Raw genomic sequence first — 20,917 nt, 5'->3', positions numbered from 1 at the left:
GTAAAATTGTGGCTCTACTACACAAAGCAGTTCAAGTGTCATTTTGGAAAATGTTAATGTGATGACACAATTCAATCTAAATAGGGTAAATTACTGATGTACAAAGGTGTGCATGGAAGTAATACATCACTGCTAATCTGTGTGTGTTGTAGTATGGGAGCTGGCAGGACAGGCTGCTACATTGTGCTAGATGTCATGTTAGACATGGCGGAATGTGAGGGAGTGGTGGACATCTACAACTGTGTAAAAACTCTATGTTCCCGTCGCATCAACATGATCCAGACAGAGGTGACACACCGACACACACACAAATGCATGCACAGTACATACATACATGTTTACTAATCTATCTTCTGCTTTAGAGCATGTTTTAGGTGTTCCAAGTTTACAAGCCCAATGCCAAACGTTTTTTACTGAATCCTTCCGCCTTGTGCATGCTTGACGTTTTTTAGACCACCCTCTGTTTACATATCCAGACTTTATTATGCTAGTCTGGCATTCATTCGGATGTATATTACATTTGTAATCATTTGCTAGACACTTCATTAAATCAATTCTGCAAGTATTTTGTTTGTTTAGAGCAATTTATCTTGATACACACAGTGCAATTTGAGAACTGGCGGCATGTAACAAATGTTTTATTTAGATCTGAGAAAGTTGGAAAAATTCTGTCCGAAAGCATTTATTGATTTAATCAAGCTTTATATTATATGCATTTTTTCTCATTTCAGTTCTGCACTCTACAATGTCCTTATACCAACATTTCTTGTTCCGTCTTTCCTCTGCCCTGTTGCAGGAACAGTACATATTCATTCATGATGCCATCCTTGAAGCATGCCTGTGTGGAGAGACAGCTATACCAGTAAATGAGTTTGCGCTTACGTATAAGGAATTGCTAAGGGTGGACTCTCAGAGCAACTCTTCACAGCTCCGTGAAGAGTTCCAGGTGAGCATTTTGTTTTATGTATCCTAAAACAGAGTTTCTCCAAACTTTGAGTGTAGATTCTTCTAGCATGGCACAGGCTCTGATTTCTTACTGCATTTTAAACTACAGTAGAAAATAATGCATTTACTGTATAAAATTTTCCGATCCCTTTATTTATTTTTTTCTATGTTGCACCCTTATTATAAAATGCAAGTAATCAATATAATACCCTATAAATACAAAGCAAATAATGGAATAACTTTATTTATATCGATTTATATAGCGATACATATTTAAAAAGAAAATAGTACTCAGACCTGTTGTTATAACACTTGAAATTTATCTCAGGTGCACCCAGTTTCTCAAATTCTAATCTTGACTGAACTCATTCAATTGATTGAACATAATTTGGAAAGGCACATAGTTGTCTATATAGGTCTAATAGCTGGAAATGTCACAAAAAACTAAAACTAAAAATAATAATAATAATAATAATAATGATAAGGGGGCACGGTGGCTTAGTGGTTAGCACGTTCGCCCCACAACTCCAGGGTCGGGGTTCGATTCCCGCTTCCACCTTGTGTGTGTGGCGTTTGCATGTTCTCCCTGTGCCTCGGGGGTTTCCTCCTGTTACTCCGGTTTCCTCCCCCGGTCCAAAGACATGCATGGTAGGTTGATTGGCATCTCTGGAAAATTGTCCCTAGTGTGTGATTGCGTGAGTGAATGAGTGTATGTGTGCCCTGCGATGGGTTGGCACTCCGTCCAGGGTGTATCCTGCCTCGATGCCCAATGACGCCTGAGATAGGCACAGGCTCCCCGTGACCCGAGGTAGTTCGGATAAGCGGTAGAAGATGAATGAATGAATGAATGAATAATAATAATAATAATAATAATAATAACAGAGCAAAACTAAAACCATGAGGTCAAAGGAACAGCTCAGAGACAGGACTGTGTCATGGCGACGACAAGACACCTAATTGTGAACCTAATTACACAGGCAAGACAACGCAAGAGTGTCTTAGGGGACAACTCTGTTAATGACCCTGAGGGTCCAAGCCAGAACTCCGATTTGAGCCCAATCGTACATTTCTAAAGAAACTTGAAAATAGCTGTCCACCAACGGCCCAATCCAACTTGACAGAGCTCAGGAGGATCTGCAGAGAAGAATAGCAGAAAATCACCAAATCCTAGTGGGCAAAGCTTTTTGCATCATACACAAAAAGGCTTGACACCAGTGGTGCTTCATCTAAGTACTGATTGAGGAGTCAGTCCTAAACACTTACGCCAATGTGATATTAGTCCTTTTTTCCTTTCTAATACATTTGCAATTATCTCAGATCTGGTTTTTGCCATGGGGTATGGAGTGTATACTGTACCTAAGTATACCTAATACTTTCTGAATTCGCTGTATATTAACATAGATTACTTTAGACACACCAATTTCACAAGTATGTAAGTATGAGTAAAGTGAGTATAAAGTCTTTTGGGATTCAGCCTCAGTATAGTTTGCTCAAATAAATAAAATTAAAGTTGAAATATTATTTATAAAATGGTTTATTCCATATAACCACATAATGCAGCATTTGTGCTAATTTTGCTCTGATTGTGGTGGGGTTAAGTGATAGGCATATTAATAAATGGCTCAATATACAACATTTTAATGCATTTTAAAGGGATTTGACATTTATAATATGCATTATATTCAGACAGTAGCCAGTATGCTGTAAAATTCATCGATCAAATACATTTAAAGTGAGATTAATTAAATAAGTGCCAAAATCGGTGCTCAGAGCCTTAACAACTGAATCTTTTGATAAATGTCAACTGAGCCTAATGTGGCAAGGACATGCAAAATGTGATAAATTATCATACTCAACAACCCACCCAATTATTATCTAAGGACAGCCCTAAGAGCTGTCCTGAGAATTAAAATTTGTTTTTGCTTTTTTACTGATACTACTACATGCTACAATTTACGTAAGGGTACTGGCATTTGGTACGAAGACTAAAGACTTAGCTTTAAGACTTTAAATAAATCTTTTGTCTTTTATGTTTTCTTTCATTTTGCACTAAACTCCTATAGAAAGGTTTCAGCTGAATTCTCATTCCCTGATTGTCATTTGGCTGATGCAAGTTAGAGCACAACTATAAACAGTGACTAATATTCACTACTTGGTGATGTTTTTTTTCTCCTTTACTTCTCCCTGCTTTCCACATTTTCTTCCACATACCATCTTGGGCATTTTTTTTCGTGTCACTGTTCTGTTCAATGTGGGATCTCTAATTTAAAGCAGCATGTAAACAGAACTGAATGTTTGCACTTCATTGACAATGTCACCTGCAACAAGTGCACATGCAAAGAGATAATAAGACAGCTATTTGGTTCATTAATAATGCATGCTGTTACATTTTTATTATATACTTCTGGGCTGTGTTTTCATTTGCATTGCAGTGTGGAATGGTAATTATCTCAGTGTCCATGCTTTTGTAAAGGGTACAGGTTGGCTGATTTGCTCTGGAATTATTATTCAGCGCTTCGAGTCAATAACTCATTCATAATGATTCACCAATATTTGTGAAAATTGGCCATGCACTTTGCAATCATATCTGAGCATGAGATTAAGCCTGCAGTCTGCATATGGATGTATACAATTTGCTAAGAGTGGAAATATGAACAAATTGAAGAATTTAGCTAAGCTCATTTTTGTGGAACTTGCATCTGTACTGCATAATAATGTCTCATATATTTAGCTTTTAGTGACTTGTGCATAAAATACAGTCCCTTCAGAAACTATTGGAAATGCAATGTCAATTCAATTGCTTGTGCTACACACCAAATTCCTTTGGGTTTGAGTTCAGAAGCCGGATGTATCATGTAGAGAATGTTGGATTTCAGCTTTTATTTCCTACTGTTTATATTTACATCTCAAATTCAAATTTATTTGTCATTTACAATCATACTCAGTATGACATGTAGCTAAATGTTTTTAACTACTGTACTTGATACTTTAAAAAACAACAACAAACAAACATAAAAGATTTATGTTTTGTACTAGACCATCCAGTTTGTAGGAAAGCAAAAGTATAGGAAAAGATACGACATATTTAGTTGGATATCATTAGATTGCAATAACAGCATTGAGCCTAGGGGGGGCACGGTGGCTTAGTGGTTAGCACGTTCGCCTCACACCTCCAGGGTTGGGGGATCGATTCCCGCCTCCACCTTGTGTGTGTGGAGTTTGCATGTTCTCGGGTACTCGTACTCCGTGTATGGGTACTCGGGACGGGGACGGGTACTCCGGTTTCCTCCCCCGGTCCAAAGACATGCATGGTAGGTTGATTGGCATCTCTGTAAAAATTGTCCCTAGTGTGTGATTGCGTGAGTGAATGAGAGTGTGTGTGTGCCCTGCGATGGGTTGGCACTCCGTCCAGGGTGTATCCTGCCTTGATGCCCGATGACGCCTGATATAGGCACAGGCTCCCCGTGACCCGAGGTAGTTCGGATAAGCGGTAGAAGATGAGTGAGTGAGAGAGAGTGAGAGCATTGAGCCTGTAATCCACTGACAGAATTGTTGAGGTCTTCTTTTGTGGTGTTTTTCCAGTTTTGTAGAGCGGTCACCTTCAGTTGTTGTATATTTTTGGAGGGTTTCTATGTTCACATTTCCAGGGGGTGAAATTGCGTGATTTGGCCAGTCTAAATTTTTTCTTTTTTTTAACCCTGATAATGTCTTTTGTTGAATTGTATTTCTTTGTAAATCGTCAGACATGTTTCTGTGAAATTCTAAATTTGTTTTGCTGTTATCATAAATAAGGGACATGGTAATGTTTTAAGGGGAAAAGCTGATATTTTAACTCTCTTCTAATATTTAACTAATAACACTTTTTGTTCAGGAAGGCAGCTCCAGACCTGTTTTTGTAATGTCTAACTATTTTTTTCTGCGTTATCTGGCTTTCGTTTTCTGTATTTTCTGTAGTCTATTTTTGTTTCCTTTTCCAAATCAGATCCAAGTCACATTTATTTGTGGTCTTGAATCTGATTGAAATTTGTTTTGGGGACATATTTAGGTTAGACTACTACAGTCAAAACAGACAGATCTGTTTGTAATGTGAAAATAATAAGGATCAATAAAGTGCACAAAGTTGGGTACTGAATTACAGAATGTTGAATTTGCTGTAGATAAAAATCATTATAAAATCATTATAATGTCATTTTAGTGCAAGGAGATATATTTGTTGTGTTCAGAATGGTGGGAAATGTTTTATGCAAATTTTAAAATATCTCCGCAGTTGTACAGCATTCAGGGAAATGCTGTGATAAAAAGGATTGGGATTTTGTAGATTTTGACACTATTAATTTCTATGATTTATTCTGCCTTTAAGTCTCATTACTGCCTGATATAGTAGCAAGGACAGTGTTTATGACGAGCAATAGACAACGTGTGCAAATTGCACGTCAAGAATCGACCGTAGACCTTTTTATAGGCTTTCTTTGTCATGATATAAAGATGTGACACCACACAGCTAACTAAAATAAACTGTGCACCCAATTACTGGGTTGTCAATTTGAATTGTCCTATTAATTATGATTCCTCCTATAAAACCAGTAAGGAATATATGCAGTAAAGTTTATGTTTGTGTGACCGTGTGCTCAAATGTGTTTGAAGAGAGAATGAATAAAGGCTTGGGGTTGGTTAATTATGCTATTGATTGTGCAATAGATGTTTCCCAGATTGTAGTCCATGAACAGGTCAGAGGCTTGCCAAATCTTTGTAAGGCTTTTGCCAATTTTTACTTCAGTGAATAAAGCTGGTGGTTATATGCTATCACTTCTTACAAAGAAGAAATCTAGACTGACATTTAAGAAGGCAGACACTACTGTTTTTCTGCAGCTCTAAAAATTGACACTCTTCTCCTTTCTCTTCATTTAACTCTTAAAGTGCATCTTGCATTATATACTAAATATGAATTATAGGGCAATTATCACTGCGTGCTTTCTGGCTCTAATGGAGGGAACAGACACAGGAACGTGTTGGATAAGAGAAGGCTGACTGCTGTTTCATGGCAGGGTGTTGTACATGCTTTGATCCAGTGACGCTATCTCTCTGGCACTCACACTGGTTTCTTCTGCATCCCTCTGAAGCTGTGCACATGTTTAGCTGTGCAGGTGGTGAATTTATTTTGTTACACAGACTTTCTATTAATATTTTCTTGTGTATGTATACTATTCATTAGAGAGTAGAGTATTGCTTTCTCCACATCAACAGCATGCAGGAATTTGCACACAGACCCTAGGTAAGCAGTGTTCCCATTTTAGTGGTGCTTTATCTGATGAAATCATAACATTCCTATTCATTATGTATGAAGATGGCCTGATTTCCAGTTTTTGTTCAATAATTTCAGCGGTGCTGTTTATGAGTATAGTGAAATGCTTTTTAAAGTCAAATCAGAAAGCTGGAGTTAGCATGAGGCCCCATCTGCAGAGACCAGATGCACAATGCTGCTTGTGTGAAGTGTAAATCAACCTAATCGCTCCAATGGCAATGAGCTGCTCTCATCCCCTCTGTATTGCTGCTTTTCCCATCAAGGTTGTCCTTTCTTTTTTCATTTTCATTTCTTTTTTTCTCCGCCTTCGTTGTCTGTTAGCTCTTAGGCGGTGCGTTTCCCCATGTGCACATGTAGCCATCTTCATTATCCCTCTCCATATTTTATTATCTTTGCCATGTCTCCTCATCTCTGTACTTTCCACTCCCATATGTATTAATCATTTATTTCCGATTCTCGGCCATCTAAAAAAAAAAAAAATCCTTGGTCTGAATAACACAAATTCACGAATCTGTCAGTCAAAGAGGAACTGAAGCCATGAAAAAATAATGAAGTGAATTCTTATACAATAAAACGTGTGAGATGGTCGAATATACAGAACCTGTGCAGTTGATGCGATTGCTTGTGTCTGTGTCCCTCTGCAGACACTGAACTCCGTGACACCTCATTTGGATGTGGAAGAGTGCAGCATTGCACTGTTACCACGGAACCGTGAGAAGAATCGCAGCATGGATGTTTTGCCACCAGACCGTGCTCTGGCTTTCCTGGTTACCACAGAGGGCGAGAGTAACAACTACATCAATGCTGCTCTCACTGACAGCTTCCATCGACCAGCAGCCTTCATAGTGACACCTCATCCTCTGCCTGGCACAACCACTGACTTCTGGAGGCTTGTGTTTGACTATGGATGCACTTCCATTGTCATGCTCAACCAGCTCAACCAGTCAAATTCGGCTTGGGTGAGTTCCTCGAACATGGCAATACTGAGCAGGAAGCACCACTTCTAAGGAAACAAGAAAGCATTAGGCTCATTGCAGAGGTCTCAGATTAGGCTAAGATTTGATTTGTACAACTTAGAATTCTAGCCGAAACGTAGTCAACCCTCCAGCTCATCTCTGTTTTCTTATTTTATTTAGCTGTTTTTTAATAGCATTTTTAATTATTAATCAGTAACTATAATTACTGATTAGTAACTAAACTAATTAGTAACTAATTATAGTAACTATAATTCTTTGCCATTCATCTGTTCTTTAATTGCTTTATATAAATGCCATTTAGTTGTGCTATATAAATAAAGATTCTTCTTCTTCTTCTTCTTCTTCTTCTTCTTCTTCTTCTTTTTATTATTATTATTATTATTATTATTATTATTATTAATAGCATCAAATGTGTTTTTTTGTTTCACCTTTCTGTTATAGTTGTCTTTCTGCTCCTTGTCCTCTCACTACTTTGTTTTCCAGTTGTGTTCACCTGTTCTGTGTTAGTCCATGATTGCATGCTAGGTAAACCCTGTTGTATCAGTGTATCCTGTTATATTGTGCTTTTGTATCGCTACTTACAGTATGATAGGGTTAATACAATCTAGGGTGTGAATACTAAGTTTGAGAACTCCTGCCCTATCTTTCAGCACACATTCCATAATTAAGTACAAGGCATATTGGTACAAAGACCTTCTGTTCTGATCTGACTAAAATGTTTTTTCTCCTGCTCGAAATGGAGATTTGCTTTGTTTGCTCTAATTGCTAGAGTCTTAGCATGCTCACTCGCTCCGTTGTCTTCTAGTCTTGCTATGTTTTCTTACTGAGCCATTTGCTTTGTGTCATTCAGTCTCCTATTCACTTCATTTTACACTTGAGTGGATTAAGGCTTATAGCCTCCTTTACTCTCTTTTCTCATCTCTCTCTCTTTTTTTTTTACTGTATCTCATTCTCTCTTTCTCCTTGCCTTTTTGTTTTTGCCTCCAAGTCACATTCTTTCTTCTTTCTCTTTAGCTAATTTTCCATCTTGCTCATTTCCGTACACTCTGTATCATTCTTTCTTCATCTCTCTCTCTCTGCAGTCCTTTTGTATTAATGGTTGCCTCTTTGGTTGCCAGTGTCACAACTCAGTGTTCAGTCTCTGAAGACAGTAATCCATGTATTATCTCTCTTTCCACTCTGTCATCTCATTACGACCTGTCTACCCCTCCTTTTCTTTCTGTGTCTTCTCATTAGAATTACAGCCCTGCAGGCATTTGAATACTGTTTTAACTGCTTAGTGTACTGTTTAGTGTCCTGATGCTTGGAAATTTCTTAAAATGTCTTGTTTTGCCTTTTTTTTCGGTTCTGTTCTTTTCTCAACCTAGAGATATGACTCGACTGCTTTTTTCTTGACTGGCACTTGACCTTTAAAAAACAATTCCTATCTTACGCTTATCAAAATGACTTTTCTTTGCATTGTATTTTATTCTTTCTCTCACTCCTTCCACTTTCTTTCTAGCCTTGTGTGCAGTATTGGCCTGAGCCTGGTCTACAGCAGTATGGCCCCATGCAGGTAGAATTTCTCTCCATGTCTGCTGATGAAGATATCATCACGCGTGTGTTCCGGGTAAAAAATGTCTCACGGGTGAGTTTCAATTAATAGACACTCTACACACATGGTCATGCAAATCTTACTATTATGGAGAATTAAAAAAAAATCCCTTCCGTGTTAAAAGAGGCTTTTTATGTTTCATATGTGTCTTCGTAAAAATAATTTGTAGCTATGCAGTGCTTGATATAAGCTGGGGAACCTGTACAGCAGAATGTGTTTTCTCCAGGCTTCTGTTTTTTTATATCACAAGAAATAAATTAAAAAGCAAGAAGAACCTCAGCATGTTTGCTCCAACCTGTGCATACTTAAAAGTGATGGGTCACATGGTGATGGAACTTGAGGTCCAATTTTTTAACAATGTAATCAGTCAAATTAAAAAATAAGTCAATAAATAAAACATGAATCTCTGAACTTTCCACTCGAGAAAATATTGATTAATGTTATAATTGCTTGAAAATTAACAATTCATTGTCAATAATTAGACAGTTATTTCCCACAGAATTTATTCCCACATATTTACCTTGGGACTTGTTTATACAGTTGTATAATAAGTTTTATACAAACATTTTTCATGCCTGACACGAGCCAAACAGAAGCATGCTGAGGTTTTATGAGCCCGCATGAAATGCACATAAGGTCAAACTTTTCAATTTTCCTGAGCTCATCACTGGGAAAGAGGCTATTTTCTTCTGTTTTCCCAGGGGTACATCCATCCAGGGGGAGTTTATTATAGATACTCTTTCTGCATTTCCTCCATGTGTTCATAAACCATAGCATTTTATTCCGGTGGCGGCTATAACATGTGGCAAATAAGAAACAGGAAGTGCAGGGAATAAGAAAAAAGAAAATGACATGGCTCTTATCAAAATAGATAAGTCAAAATAAACAGTGTTATATAGTTTAATATAGTGAGCAAATATGCGTGTGTGGTATGTATCTGACAGAGAGATGTTTGTAGAAAGGGGGTTGTGTGGTAGCCTAGTGGTTAAAGTGTTGGGCTACCAATTGGAAGGTTGTGAGTTTGCATCCCAGGTCCACCAAACTGCCACTGTTTGGCCCCTGAGCAAGGCTCTTAACCCTCAATTGCTCAGTTGTATAAAAAAAAATAATAAAACAAGATAATGTAAGTCACTCTGGATAAGGGCATCTTCCAAATGCTGGAAATGGAAATGTAGAAAGGCATGGTGAGAATCGTGTGTGTACACGTGTTGTAGACGGACGGATATGGGATAGGTCAGTTGCCCATGTCATTCAGAGCTTTTTGACTGGCTGAATGACAAGTGGCAGATTAGCAACACACCTTGTCATGTGATACAGTAGATCTGCCTGTCATCCTCTACACCTCCACACATCTCACACTGTCATACGAGCTTAGAGACAGACCACTGCTCAGAGGTACTCTCAGGGCCAGATGCACAAGGCTGTTGTGCTTGTTTTTCAGGCATAGTTTGTTCAGGCAAAGTCACCATTCTAAACAAAAAAACTTGCTTATTATGTTCAAAAATGGTGTAGAAGCCTAAATGCACACTGTTTGCATTTATGCACAATGCAAAGTGGTCTTCTTTTCCACATACAGATGTATTTGTGGAAGGATTATAAATAAAATGGGATGTCAGCAAAAAAAAAAAAAGGCTAAAAAAAATACATATCAAAAAATGGTTGAGAAATCAAAAGTGTGATTGATGTACTTATCATTTCGATGGTCTGATATTGGCAATAAGTGGGGGACAGTTTTGCCTATTGAATCCTTTCTCCAAAGCTAGATGGAAATGTCTTTCCAAAAAAAGATGACTATATGTCATGTTTGTTCAAGAGCTGTAGGCCTATGAATATTGTTGCTACGTGCGTGCATTGCCAATGAGACTTTTAAACTAAAAACCTTTTACTTTAGTAAATACATGTTATTTGTGACAAAATGTTCTATATGACACAATTTCAGTCAAATTATTTGCTGCTACTGATTTCTCTTTGGAAGTAATTGTGTAGATCTGGCAATCCTAGTCATAGCCTGTATCAAACTGGACTTGAAAAATTTTTTTTTACTAACAAAGAAATTGTGCACACTACAGAAGACTTTTTGACTTTGGTCATTTTACAAGTTACAAGTTACACAAGCCCCAGTCAACCAAATAAAAATGGAATACAGTCTTAATTGCACATTTTGGGAAAAAGTTGTTTATTCTGTACAAAGCTTTCATAAAACCAACTAGCATAAAGCTGTATTACCTCCGCTACATAATTTACTAGGTCTTCATCTAATTAAAACTTTATTTATTAACCTTTTTTCTTCACTACTGTTCTTGTACTTTCTTGGTGGTCCCCAGATTTTTGCTACCTCCATTCCACCATTTTGAAATGTCTTTTAAACCACTTACAGAGTGCATCTAGTAAATAATCCTAGGTGCAGTTTTTGTCATGAGCTGCAGCCATAGAAAATTTAATGTTAATGTCAAACATATTGCAAATGCATTTTATGACCACACTGAGTCACAGTCTTGCCCTGTACCTAACTGCATCTGAACCTAAATCACATCTCATTGGGCACATTCTTTGCTTTCTTTCTTGCTTTTCTTTTTTCCTCAGAAATGCCTTCGATAAATAGGTACTAGAGAAATAGGTACTTTCATTGTCACGTTACCTAAAAGGCACAAAGGCAGTGTTTTAGGTCATAAACTGTACCTAATGGTAATGTTCATAAGGTACATAAGGTACATAAAATGTACCTGAAGGTACATTCACTTGATTATTAAAAACACAGGCACACCTACAGGACAGACAATATTTTTTTTTACACATACCAAATTGACGTTTCTAGAATAAGTACTGCCTTTCTGCCTTTTCTGTCTTGTCCTAACCTCCTCTCTTTGTTACAAAACTGCTGAAACTGTTTTTCTATCAGCTCATTGAGCATTAGTCACTGTGCCCGAGTCGATAGGTTAGGTTTCCTGTGGTAAGCTCTTGGGGTGCCATAGGTCTAGATATTAATACCACTTGTGTTTTGGGGTAGAGGACAGAGTAAATCAGAGCTTGTGTGTTTCCAGAGCTGTTCTTCCCTATAGACTCATTCATCACAACTCAGACCCTGCTGACTCAGCATTCCCGAGAGCTGAACATGGGGAATAGCTCTGGGCTTCTGTATACATACTCATAATCAGACCCACAAATTTATAAGGTATGATATATTACAGCCCATTTCTCTTGTCTGTTGTTAGCTTCAAGAGGGTCATCTGGTGGTGTGCCAGTTCCAGTTCTTGCGCTGGTCAGCGTATCGTGATGTTCCTGACTCCAAGAAGGCCTTCCTTAATCTGCTGGCCCATGTTCAAAAGTGGCAAAGAGAATGTGGTGATGGCCGCACTGTGGTCCACTGCCTGTGAGTTACACACATGCACACAAAGGCTTTGCTGTGAATACAACATCTACTTTTCAATTGTAGTGGAAATAGCTACTCAACAGTTCTTGAATAAATATCAGTTACAAAAACACACAGTTATGGTCATAAAACATCAAACAGAAATTCCATCTACAGCCACACATGCAGTCAAGGTACTCACATATGCATACAAACAAATGTCTCTGGGGAGAAAGAGTTGTTTTTGCCTAATGGCATGTGCTGCTTTACAGCCTCTGCCCAGAAAAGCACATCATTCAGAGTTGTCACACAGCATTATTTCCTGATAGCAGGGGGAAAGAGATTATGGAGATGAAATCAATTATGTTCTAATACAGAATACAGTAGCCTCCTCAGCAGTGTACCCAGAGCTGCCAAGATTCTGACTGCGATTGATTACACCACTGTCACCTCATCTGTCTACACACGCACCTCCACTCCCTTGCACTATCCTACTGAATGCTGTTTGTTTAGGACATTTGGATAGACATGTATGATGGAAAAAGGATATTGGCAGTCACTGATTTAAAGCATACTCTATGTCAGTGCATACATACATGCTTTTATGCTTATTGCCTTTTTCTACAATCCTACTGTACAATACTACTTGTACAATCCTTTCTGTATATTTTACACTTGCTGTCTGTTTTTGTTGGTGGCTACAGTAACGGAGGTGGGCGTAGCGGCACGTTTTGTGCGTGTACTATACTGATGGAGATGATCCAGTATCAGAACATTGTGGATGTCTTCTATGCCGCTAAAACACTGCGAAACGCCAAGCCCAACATGGTGGAGTCACTGGTAGGTGACAGGAACTGCAAGACTGAGCAAGCTCAGCAGAATTCTCAACTTTTACTTGGTTAAATGAGAGCAAATATGTTTAATACACTTATCTACAAGCTAGAGAAAATGAAAAAAAATAATAATAATAATAATAACAACATAAAATATTAGATTTTTCTTTTAGCAGATATACTGTTTTTTTTTGCAGCACTACACCTTACTCATCAGTATTTTTATGTGTGTGTGACTCCCCTAGGAGCAGTACCGCTTCTGTTATGATCTGGTGATGGAATATTTGGAGTGCATGGACCTCAGATAGCAACATATCTCAACTGTCCTCTAAATACAGAGGAGGACTGCTGGCAGATTCACTTTCTCTGTTCTCACTATCTCTGAGCTCTCTTTCCATCTCTCCCTTTCCCTTTTGTCAACTCGCTCACATCAAAACTCTTACCTGGGAGGGGAAGAGCAGAAAATAAACATGTGAGCAGAAGCTTTCGCCTTTTTGCCCAGAATGTCTAGATGTGTTGGACTATCCATGTCCTAGTTGTTTGTGGTTTAGTGTTGTTTTGTCAGCATCTTTTCCCCTCCTCTTCTCCCCTGAGCTGTGAGAAATCAACTCAAAATAACTCAAAGCCAGCTCTGATACCAAGTGCAAGCGTGTCTTGACTTCATTTCCTGAGAGTGTGACCTGTGTTTTGTTCTGTATTGTGCTGGGAATGCTCAAAGACAGGAAGTGGCTCGAGCTGGATGGACTGAGGAAATGAAAGAGCTGTTGCTTGGATATGTTCTTCTTATGTGCAGTACACTAGAGTCGGACATCTAAGACTTGGTCTGTAAGATCAAGAAGCCAAACACGTGCAAACACACACTCACAAACACACACACAAACACATGCTCACAGCACACAGACCCTCTCTCTGTTACCTGAAAATTGAATCTGCAGCCAGCTCTTCATTAATTTAGTTGACAGACATCCATTTTATAATAAGGTGTCTGGACTACAATATACAATCCTAGTATTGTACCTGGTCGGACCATCTACAATTGGACCAATAAGATCGCACCGTATTGGTCTACGAGTACACAGAGTCCGTTATTTCCTACAACAGAAAATTCAATGCCACTGACTCAAAAGAAAGCTGTCATGAATTTGATGGCTTTAATATCCTACACTGGCTCGATTTTTCTTTTGTTTTTTTCACTTGTACATAGATTTTACATCTGCAGATGTTCTGTGTGAGGTCTAAGGAGCTAATCCAGTTTATGTGTGCAGAGGGAGTGTGTTAATGGCCAGTGTCATCAGACAAAAGGTGGTTTACAGGTTGACCCTGACATTTGCGCTCCAGCAATTGAACAAGAGAAGCACTAATGGAGATTCACAGTTGCATTCAGAGTCTGCAACAACATCAAATCTAAACTGGAGACAAATGGATGGAATGATGGGAAGCCAAACAGTGTCGAATCCTAAACATTTACCTTCATTCTGACTTGTACTTGTCAACTGGTTACCGTTTAGGAGTTTTTTGGACCTTTTGTTAAATGTAGCTATCTAAGTGTTTAATTGATGCAGCATCCTGGACTTTAATTTGCAGTTTTAGAAATTGACCCACTTCACCCTGGTCACTGACATCACCCTACATCCATAAACATGTACATGAAATTCCTACAATGACAAGTTACTTTTCTCATCTAATCAGTCAGAATGCAAATATTCATATAGTATTCATTCATTCATTTTCTACCGCTTATCCGAACTTCTCGGGTCACGGGGAGCCTGTGCCTATCTCAGGCGTCATCGGGCATCAAGGCAGGATACACCCTGGACGGAGTGCCAACCCATCACAGGGCTATTCATATAATATAATTCATATAATATTTGTAATATGCAATATTTCCAAATGATTTTTTCCTAAAGTTTAATGCAGTCAATAAAATAAAGGTATGTTATTTATCCATATATCGTTTATTCATATAGTAATGATTGGAGAGAGCTTTACTTATGTAATCATTAACCAATCACTGTGCACAAGCATTGCTTGTTTCATTCTAGGAATAGTACCACCATGTTAAAGCCAAATTAATTAGACTCACGCTGGGTCAGTGTATTTTAGGAAGGTCAGTTAAAAAAAATAAAAACTCATTTTTTGAGCAGGTACCAACTGCTAGACCAAGGACAAAATAGTGAAACTGCTATACCATCCTGTACCATCTTAGCTAGCTAAGTTATTTCAGCTTCTTTAATTGCTAAATTAATTTAGTTTACCAGTAAATATTTCTAATTATTGAGTAATTTGCCTACAAGTACAATGCAGCAATAATGCATTGCTCAGTATGTGGTGGCTCAACTGTTTCCTTCCTAACAGCACTTACCAGCTGGCAGAGTCTGTTTGACCAGCTTGATTCTGTGTTTTGGTAACCGGGTGGAATTAGCTGAATTTTTCTTCAGGAATGAGAGAGAATAAAAAAAATACTTTTTTTTTACTGATACTGCTTTATTAATAATGTTGAATATAAACAAGTTGTACTTTGATTGTTGTTTATGCTAAATGAGGTTACGCAGGAAAATGATGTAGGTAGAGTATTTAAATGTGCATAATTGAAGTTTTGCAGTGCATTATTAATCACCACTTAATGCCCCAGCATTAATAAAGCACTGAATTAATGTGCTGTCACTCTGATTGTGTGCAAACTGCAGAGTCACAGCTGAAGTCAAATCTATCTGAAGTGAATAGTTTGGCCACTGCTGGTCGCTGTATGAAGGCTAATGCTGTGTTTTAATTATATAATACTTCATAGATGTACGCGCTTTGTTCAGCATCCTTAGTTTTATCCATTAACATATGGACGGAGAGCTTGTTATTAATCCTTCAGCATTTGGTCATGTCATTTTGAATTGGCTTGTAAACATTTGAGATTATGAGTTAAAATCTTAAATTTCTATTGGCAGATTGCGCTCATGGGGTGATCTAGACACTGCCAGATTTGATCCAGATCAGTAGGACAGTCAACACACATTGATTGGTTTGGACAGTTGTAAGTTGTAAAGAGCAGTAAATGTTGCATGAGGTAAATAGTGAATATTTGTTTGATTAAAGATGCTGGATTATAAATGAACGTATACTTTGATTTTTCCATTTATTTTATTGACTGTTTCGATTACAATATTGACTGTTAGGAAATAATCAGATGTTTTTATTCACTCATGCCATTAATTCTGATATTTAATTTAATATAGCCCATTTAATCCACACACATTTCCTTAGCATTCAACCAAGATTTTTCTGAAGCTATACACCTCTCAAATAATGCTCTAACTGCAGAGCTGCTAAAAATGTCATATTGGAGATTCATCAGGTTAATTGTCATAAAAACCACACACAAGATTTTAGTGCAGCTGCTTTGCCATTTTTATAGCTGTGCATATGTCATCCCAGATGTTGGGCTGCTGAGGTGATGTTGAGTGACAGTCTCTGTAGCCAATGGCATCAAGCAGAGTCCAAAATTCCAAGCCAACAAGCTGCTTTGGAGAGTCAAGGGAATCCAGTGAATGGTCTGACAGATGGAAGAGTTTATAATAGGAACAAGTTATTGGGGGCTCATCCAGAGAATTTCAATAACCTGTCTTTTCTTTTACGACCATGAACTATGTGAGAAAGTGCCTGGACCCTCATATTGGAAATGAAGAGTACATGTACATATGGATGTATATTTGTTAATGTGAATAGTATGTGAATAAACCAATACGTGCTTGGCCACATTTAAAAGTAAATGCTAAAAAAAAAAAATGAATGTATTGTACTGTATATTACCTTTTGATTCATTCATGTGCCACCAAATGATATAATGCATTTATCGCCTGCTGTGGAGATCAAACAAGAGCCACATAAAGCCCCTTCGTGAAGCCCACCTGTAGTCATCTCAGACAATTCTTTGATTCTGTTGCTCATACAGTACAGTATAAGAGACATTTGCCATTTCATATATTCTTTTGTAAAGCATGTTGTTCAATGGTCCAGTGTGCTTATTCATACAATGTGGAAAAACAGTGGACTTTTGCCATCAAGTCTGATATGGAAACGTCCTTTGGGAAGTTATTTCCATGTTGTTATAATTATTTTCCTCTTTTTGTAAGTGTTTGTGTATGGTGCTGGACTGAAAAGAATATTGTGTTTTTGACCATGTATTTGTGGGTTTGAAAGGGGATGTGGAAGCAGACATGACAGAGCTTTGAGGGTTGGAGGGGATTTTTTTGTCTATAACAGAAGATGAATAAAAGGTTCTACAATGGAAGTTACTCATGTAATTGATGCTCATATATATACATTACAGGTGTCATTTATGTTTTTTTTTTACCATTTATATTTGAAATTTATTTGAAACAAATGTTAATCACCACTTTTGGCATCAATATTAGTTTATTAAGACATAGGACACTGCGCTATACAAATATCGGATCTCATTTCAGTGCCAGCTCTGAAGTAGATGTCATGAATATCCTGCATAGAAAGAAACAGTTTGTGGGTTGAGTGGCTGTGCTTGAATTATGAATGACCTAGAACGAGACCTTCAGTAAATCGGTAGATCTTCGGATTTCTGCAACAAGGTTCTCACTTTTCCTTTCATCCTTTCTCCCCTTTTCCTACTTTTTATCCTCCTTTCACCTTTCCTCTCTTCCTCCTCTGTTGTGGCCGCCAGCTCTACCACGCTGCAGATTTCCCCCTCTGTGCACACAGTAATCTGCAGCCATTGTGTGTCTGAATAATTAAGCAGGCCCACAAAGTGATCCAGTGTTTAAGAAGAACAACTTGCTCGATTAATTAGAGAACAAAACTCCCTCTGTCAGCTTCCTCTAGCACTGTGAGAGCACAAGTCTTCCATTTTCTAGTTTTCGCATTTGACGAAAAAAAAAAAAGATCTTATTACCCCATCCTTTGATCAAGCTCTTAGGATCTAAATATATTTTTAGAGCTAAAGCCAGTAATGTGCTATTGTAGTTTGTTTATTTACATGTAAATTAATCTGTGAAATTGTGACACTTTGATGTAAAAATGTGTGTGACTGCCAGAAAATGAACAGGAGGAAAACATTAGTATTTTGCATGTGCATCGTTTTGTTTTCTGGAAAGTTTAGACATGCATTTAAAAAGAAATGCATTTGAAAAATAATGATTGCGATAAATAAATAAAACCAGGAATGTGCTGTAGAGGGTATAAGCTCTCCGTGAGAGGAATTACAAGTCTGATAGCAATCCATTCCTGATGACATAGTGACACATGAGATCAGCAGGCAGCCTCCTTATACTCATTGCTTCTGTTTTTTTCCTTTGCTCTTTTAGACACCCTGCTAATCAACATTTGCAGATCCTAATCTTTCACCTTGGAGAGGTCAGAGACATTGGCTCCCATCTTTCATCCTGTCTCTACTTTCATGCAGCTATTCTTAAACCTTCTTCTCACTAGCAAACTTCACTGTCACTATTCAGAAGAATAAATCTATCCATGAATGACAAATGTGTATGTGTATGCAAACATGCTGAATGTATGCACATACTGTTCCAATACAACACATTGCACATGCACTGAGCAAACCCTGTGGTGTTCAGGAGATCTGAGTAGCCACTGGTGCATGGAGCAGGTGGAAGTTTTTTTGGCGCTGTGGTTTGGAGCACAGTAAAGCAGAGAAGCCAGATGGCCGGATGTTCCTGTGCAGGTTGTCAGTTCCACAGCTGCCCAAATGCACCTCTTATCTCGACTGTGTGTGTGTGTGTGTGTGTGTGTGTATCCAGGCTGTGGAAACATCCTTTTCCAGTCTGGACAAAGCTGAGGTGCTGATAGTGCCATGTAGTGGAGATGTGATTTAATTCTTTTCCATGTTATTTTCTTTTCATTTATCAGTTTTCCTCCAAACCTGTTACATAGACATGGTTCACTGTGTGAGCTTTGGACCTGGACCCTCTGTTTCTGCTTGCTTTATCTGGTGATCTGTTTTACTCACCTGATGCTTCCCAGGCTTTTACTACAAGACTTCTTGAAAAGAGTTTTCCTGGAAACTGTGTGGTGTGTTAGAAGGCAGTTAGAAGGTCTTCCTGGTAAAAATGGCTTGCCAAGGTGATTTTTTCCAGGTGCCCCAGACTGTCAGGGAAGTGACGGGATAATTAAATGTCAAGGTTTAAAGCTTTTGCAGTTCTTCAGGTTTTGCAAAAAAATAAATATATAAATATAAAAATAAATAAATAAAATGACTTACATTTTCGGAAAAACACTGGCTAAATAACACATTTTTGTAGAAAATTGGCACAATTCTGTGGCTTTTTATTTATATATTACTCCTTTTTCAGAGTATTACATAAAATATAAGAAGCCCACTTGAGAAAATCATTGCATATAAACATGGATAATATTTCTGCCATTATTTATAAAAACATAAAGACCAGTCAGTTTCATATACGTTTATATTTACAACATTTGGACTACACTTTATTTATGCCTTATCCAGAGCAACTTACCCTCATGCTACTGTAGTTCACTAGGTCAGGGACTAAGAATACTTTTACTCTTATAACCCTTAGTACAGTATGAAAAGAAAACTTAAGCCAAGTATTCCTTTATATATATATATATATATATAGGATTAATGCGGAATGGATATGTCATTAGTCTTCTTCCTGTATGTCAGGAGTAGTTTATTTCACCACCTGTGTATCAGGGCAACAAAGGACACTGATGCTGCCAGGAGTGAGTTGCAGTAGACCAGCCTAAAAGATACAAGGACCCAAACAAGCATCTGGATAGAAATGTCTGGATCCTGCTTATGTTTTAATGCAGAAAACTGTAGCTGAATGAAAGTATAAAAAAAACATATGAGGATATGACCTCACTGAGACAGTGGGTATAGATCAGAATAGGACCCAACACTGAGCCTTGTTGGACTAGTGGAGAGTCTACATGTAGCGGATGTGAATCTTTTCACATCTATATGTTACCTGATGACTTTCCCTCCAGGTAAGAACCATTTTCAAGAACTGTATTGGACTACACGATTTTACACAATGATTTAGTTTATTGTTTTATTATTCCTATGTATCTAATATTAAAGTGGGGTCCAAAATTCTGAGACTATGATTTGATTTGATTTAATTTTAAAAATATTATGGATATTCAATACAATGTTTAAACTAAATTGTGATATTGACTGTGTTAACATCTTTGTATAAATGGTTACATTTTCCAAGAGTCTTATCCCTTTCAGTAAAGCACTTGTTTAGACAATATTTAATTTGGTATACAAGAAAGATAACTCACGTATAAAGAAATAATATGATGGCCATATAATATGAAAACTTCTGAAACATATCTCAGCATTTATAGGTTTTGCAGATGATGGAAACAATTCCTATTTTCTACCTACAATATGCACTTGAGATAAAATTGTGTGCCACTGCACAGAATAACTGTTCATTTATATGTGTATTCATCTGTATTCTATGCAGCTTTTTTATACAGCCCTTGCTTTATTCTGTCTCTCAATCAGCAGACCAGAGCTGTAGAAGCCTTCATTATTAGCCAATATCCACTCCCCATGACCTAGATTCATTTTGGAGAAGATAAAACCCACTTGTCATATAATTCAGAGGCTGACTAATTTCCCTGACTGAATGCATAAATGTAAAACTGTTGAAATTTTTACTTTTCTTTCCTCATCTGGTTGCAAGTAATCCACAATCATTAATTAATCAAGACCACAGATAAGCGCTTTGCTGTTGGTGCCCCACTTTTCTGAGGATGATGAATAAGTTAAATGAGCCTGGTCAGGGTAGTTTGCAGAAATCATGGGGAAAAAGGTCATGATTGTTGTTTGCGCTAATGTTTGTGCTCACAGATCTCATGGGGTTCGCTCTGCACTTCTGTGCCAATCAAAAGTTAGTT

General features: G+C 37.7%; 1 protein-coding gene across 5 annotated transcripts in view; it reads left to right on the top strand.

Annotated features, from left to right (window-relative positions):
• ptprub (protein tyrosine phosphatase receptor type Ub) overlaps positions 1 to 17,282 on the top strand; it is a 202,328-nt gene extending 185,046 nt beyond the window's left edge. For all 5 annotated transcript variants that reach the window (XM_060869959.1, XM_060869961.1, XM_060869958.1 and 2 more), the window contains exons 23-29: positions 153 to 288; positions 797 to 946; positions 6,892 to 7,206; positions 8,726 to 8,851; positions 12,031 to 12,188; positions 12,872 to 13,007; positions 13,246 to 17,282. In XM_060869959.1, coding sequence (XP_060725942.1) covers positions 153 to 288; positions 797 to 946; positions 6,892 to 7,206; positions 8,726 to 8,851; positions 12,031 to 12,188; positions 12,872 to 13,007; positions 13,246 to 13,308 — 1,084 coding nt within the window. In that variant the 3' untranslated portion in view covers positions 13,309 to 17,282. The remainder of the gene's footprint in view (positions 1 to 152; positions 289 to 796; positions 947 to 6,891; positions 7,207 to 8,725; positions 8,852 to 12,030; positions 12,189 to 12,871; positions 13,008 to 13,245) is intronic.
• Positions 17,283 to 20,917: the final 3,635 nt, after the last annotated feature.

The sequence above is a fragment of the Tachysurus vachellii genome, chromosome 5 (assembly GCF_030014155.1).
Source record: "Tachysurus vachellii isolate PV-2020 chromosome 5, HZAU_Pvac_v1, whole genome shotgun sequence".
Taxonomy (NCBI): domain Eukaryota; kingdom Metazoa; phylum Chordata; class Actinopteri; order Siluriformes; family Bagridae; genus Tachysurus; species Tachysurus vachellii.
The sequence above is the reverse complement of the archived record's forward strand: the minus strand, read 5'-3'. Positions and strand labels throughout refer to the sequence as shown.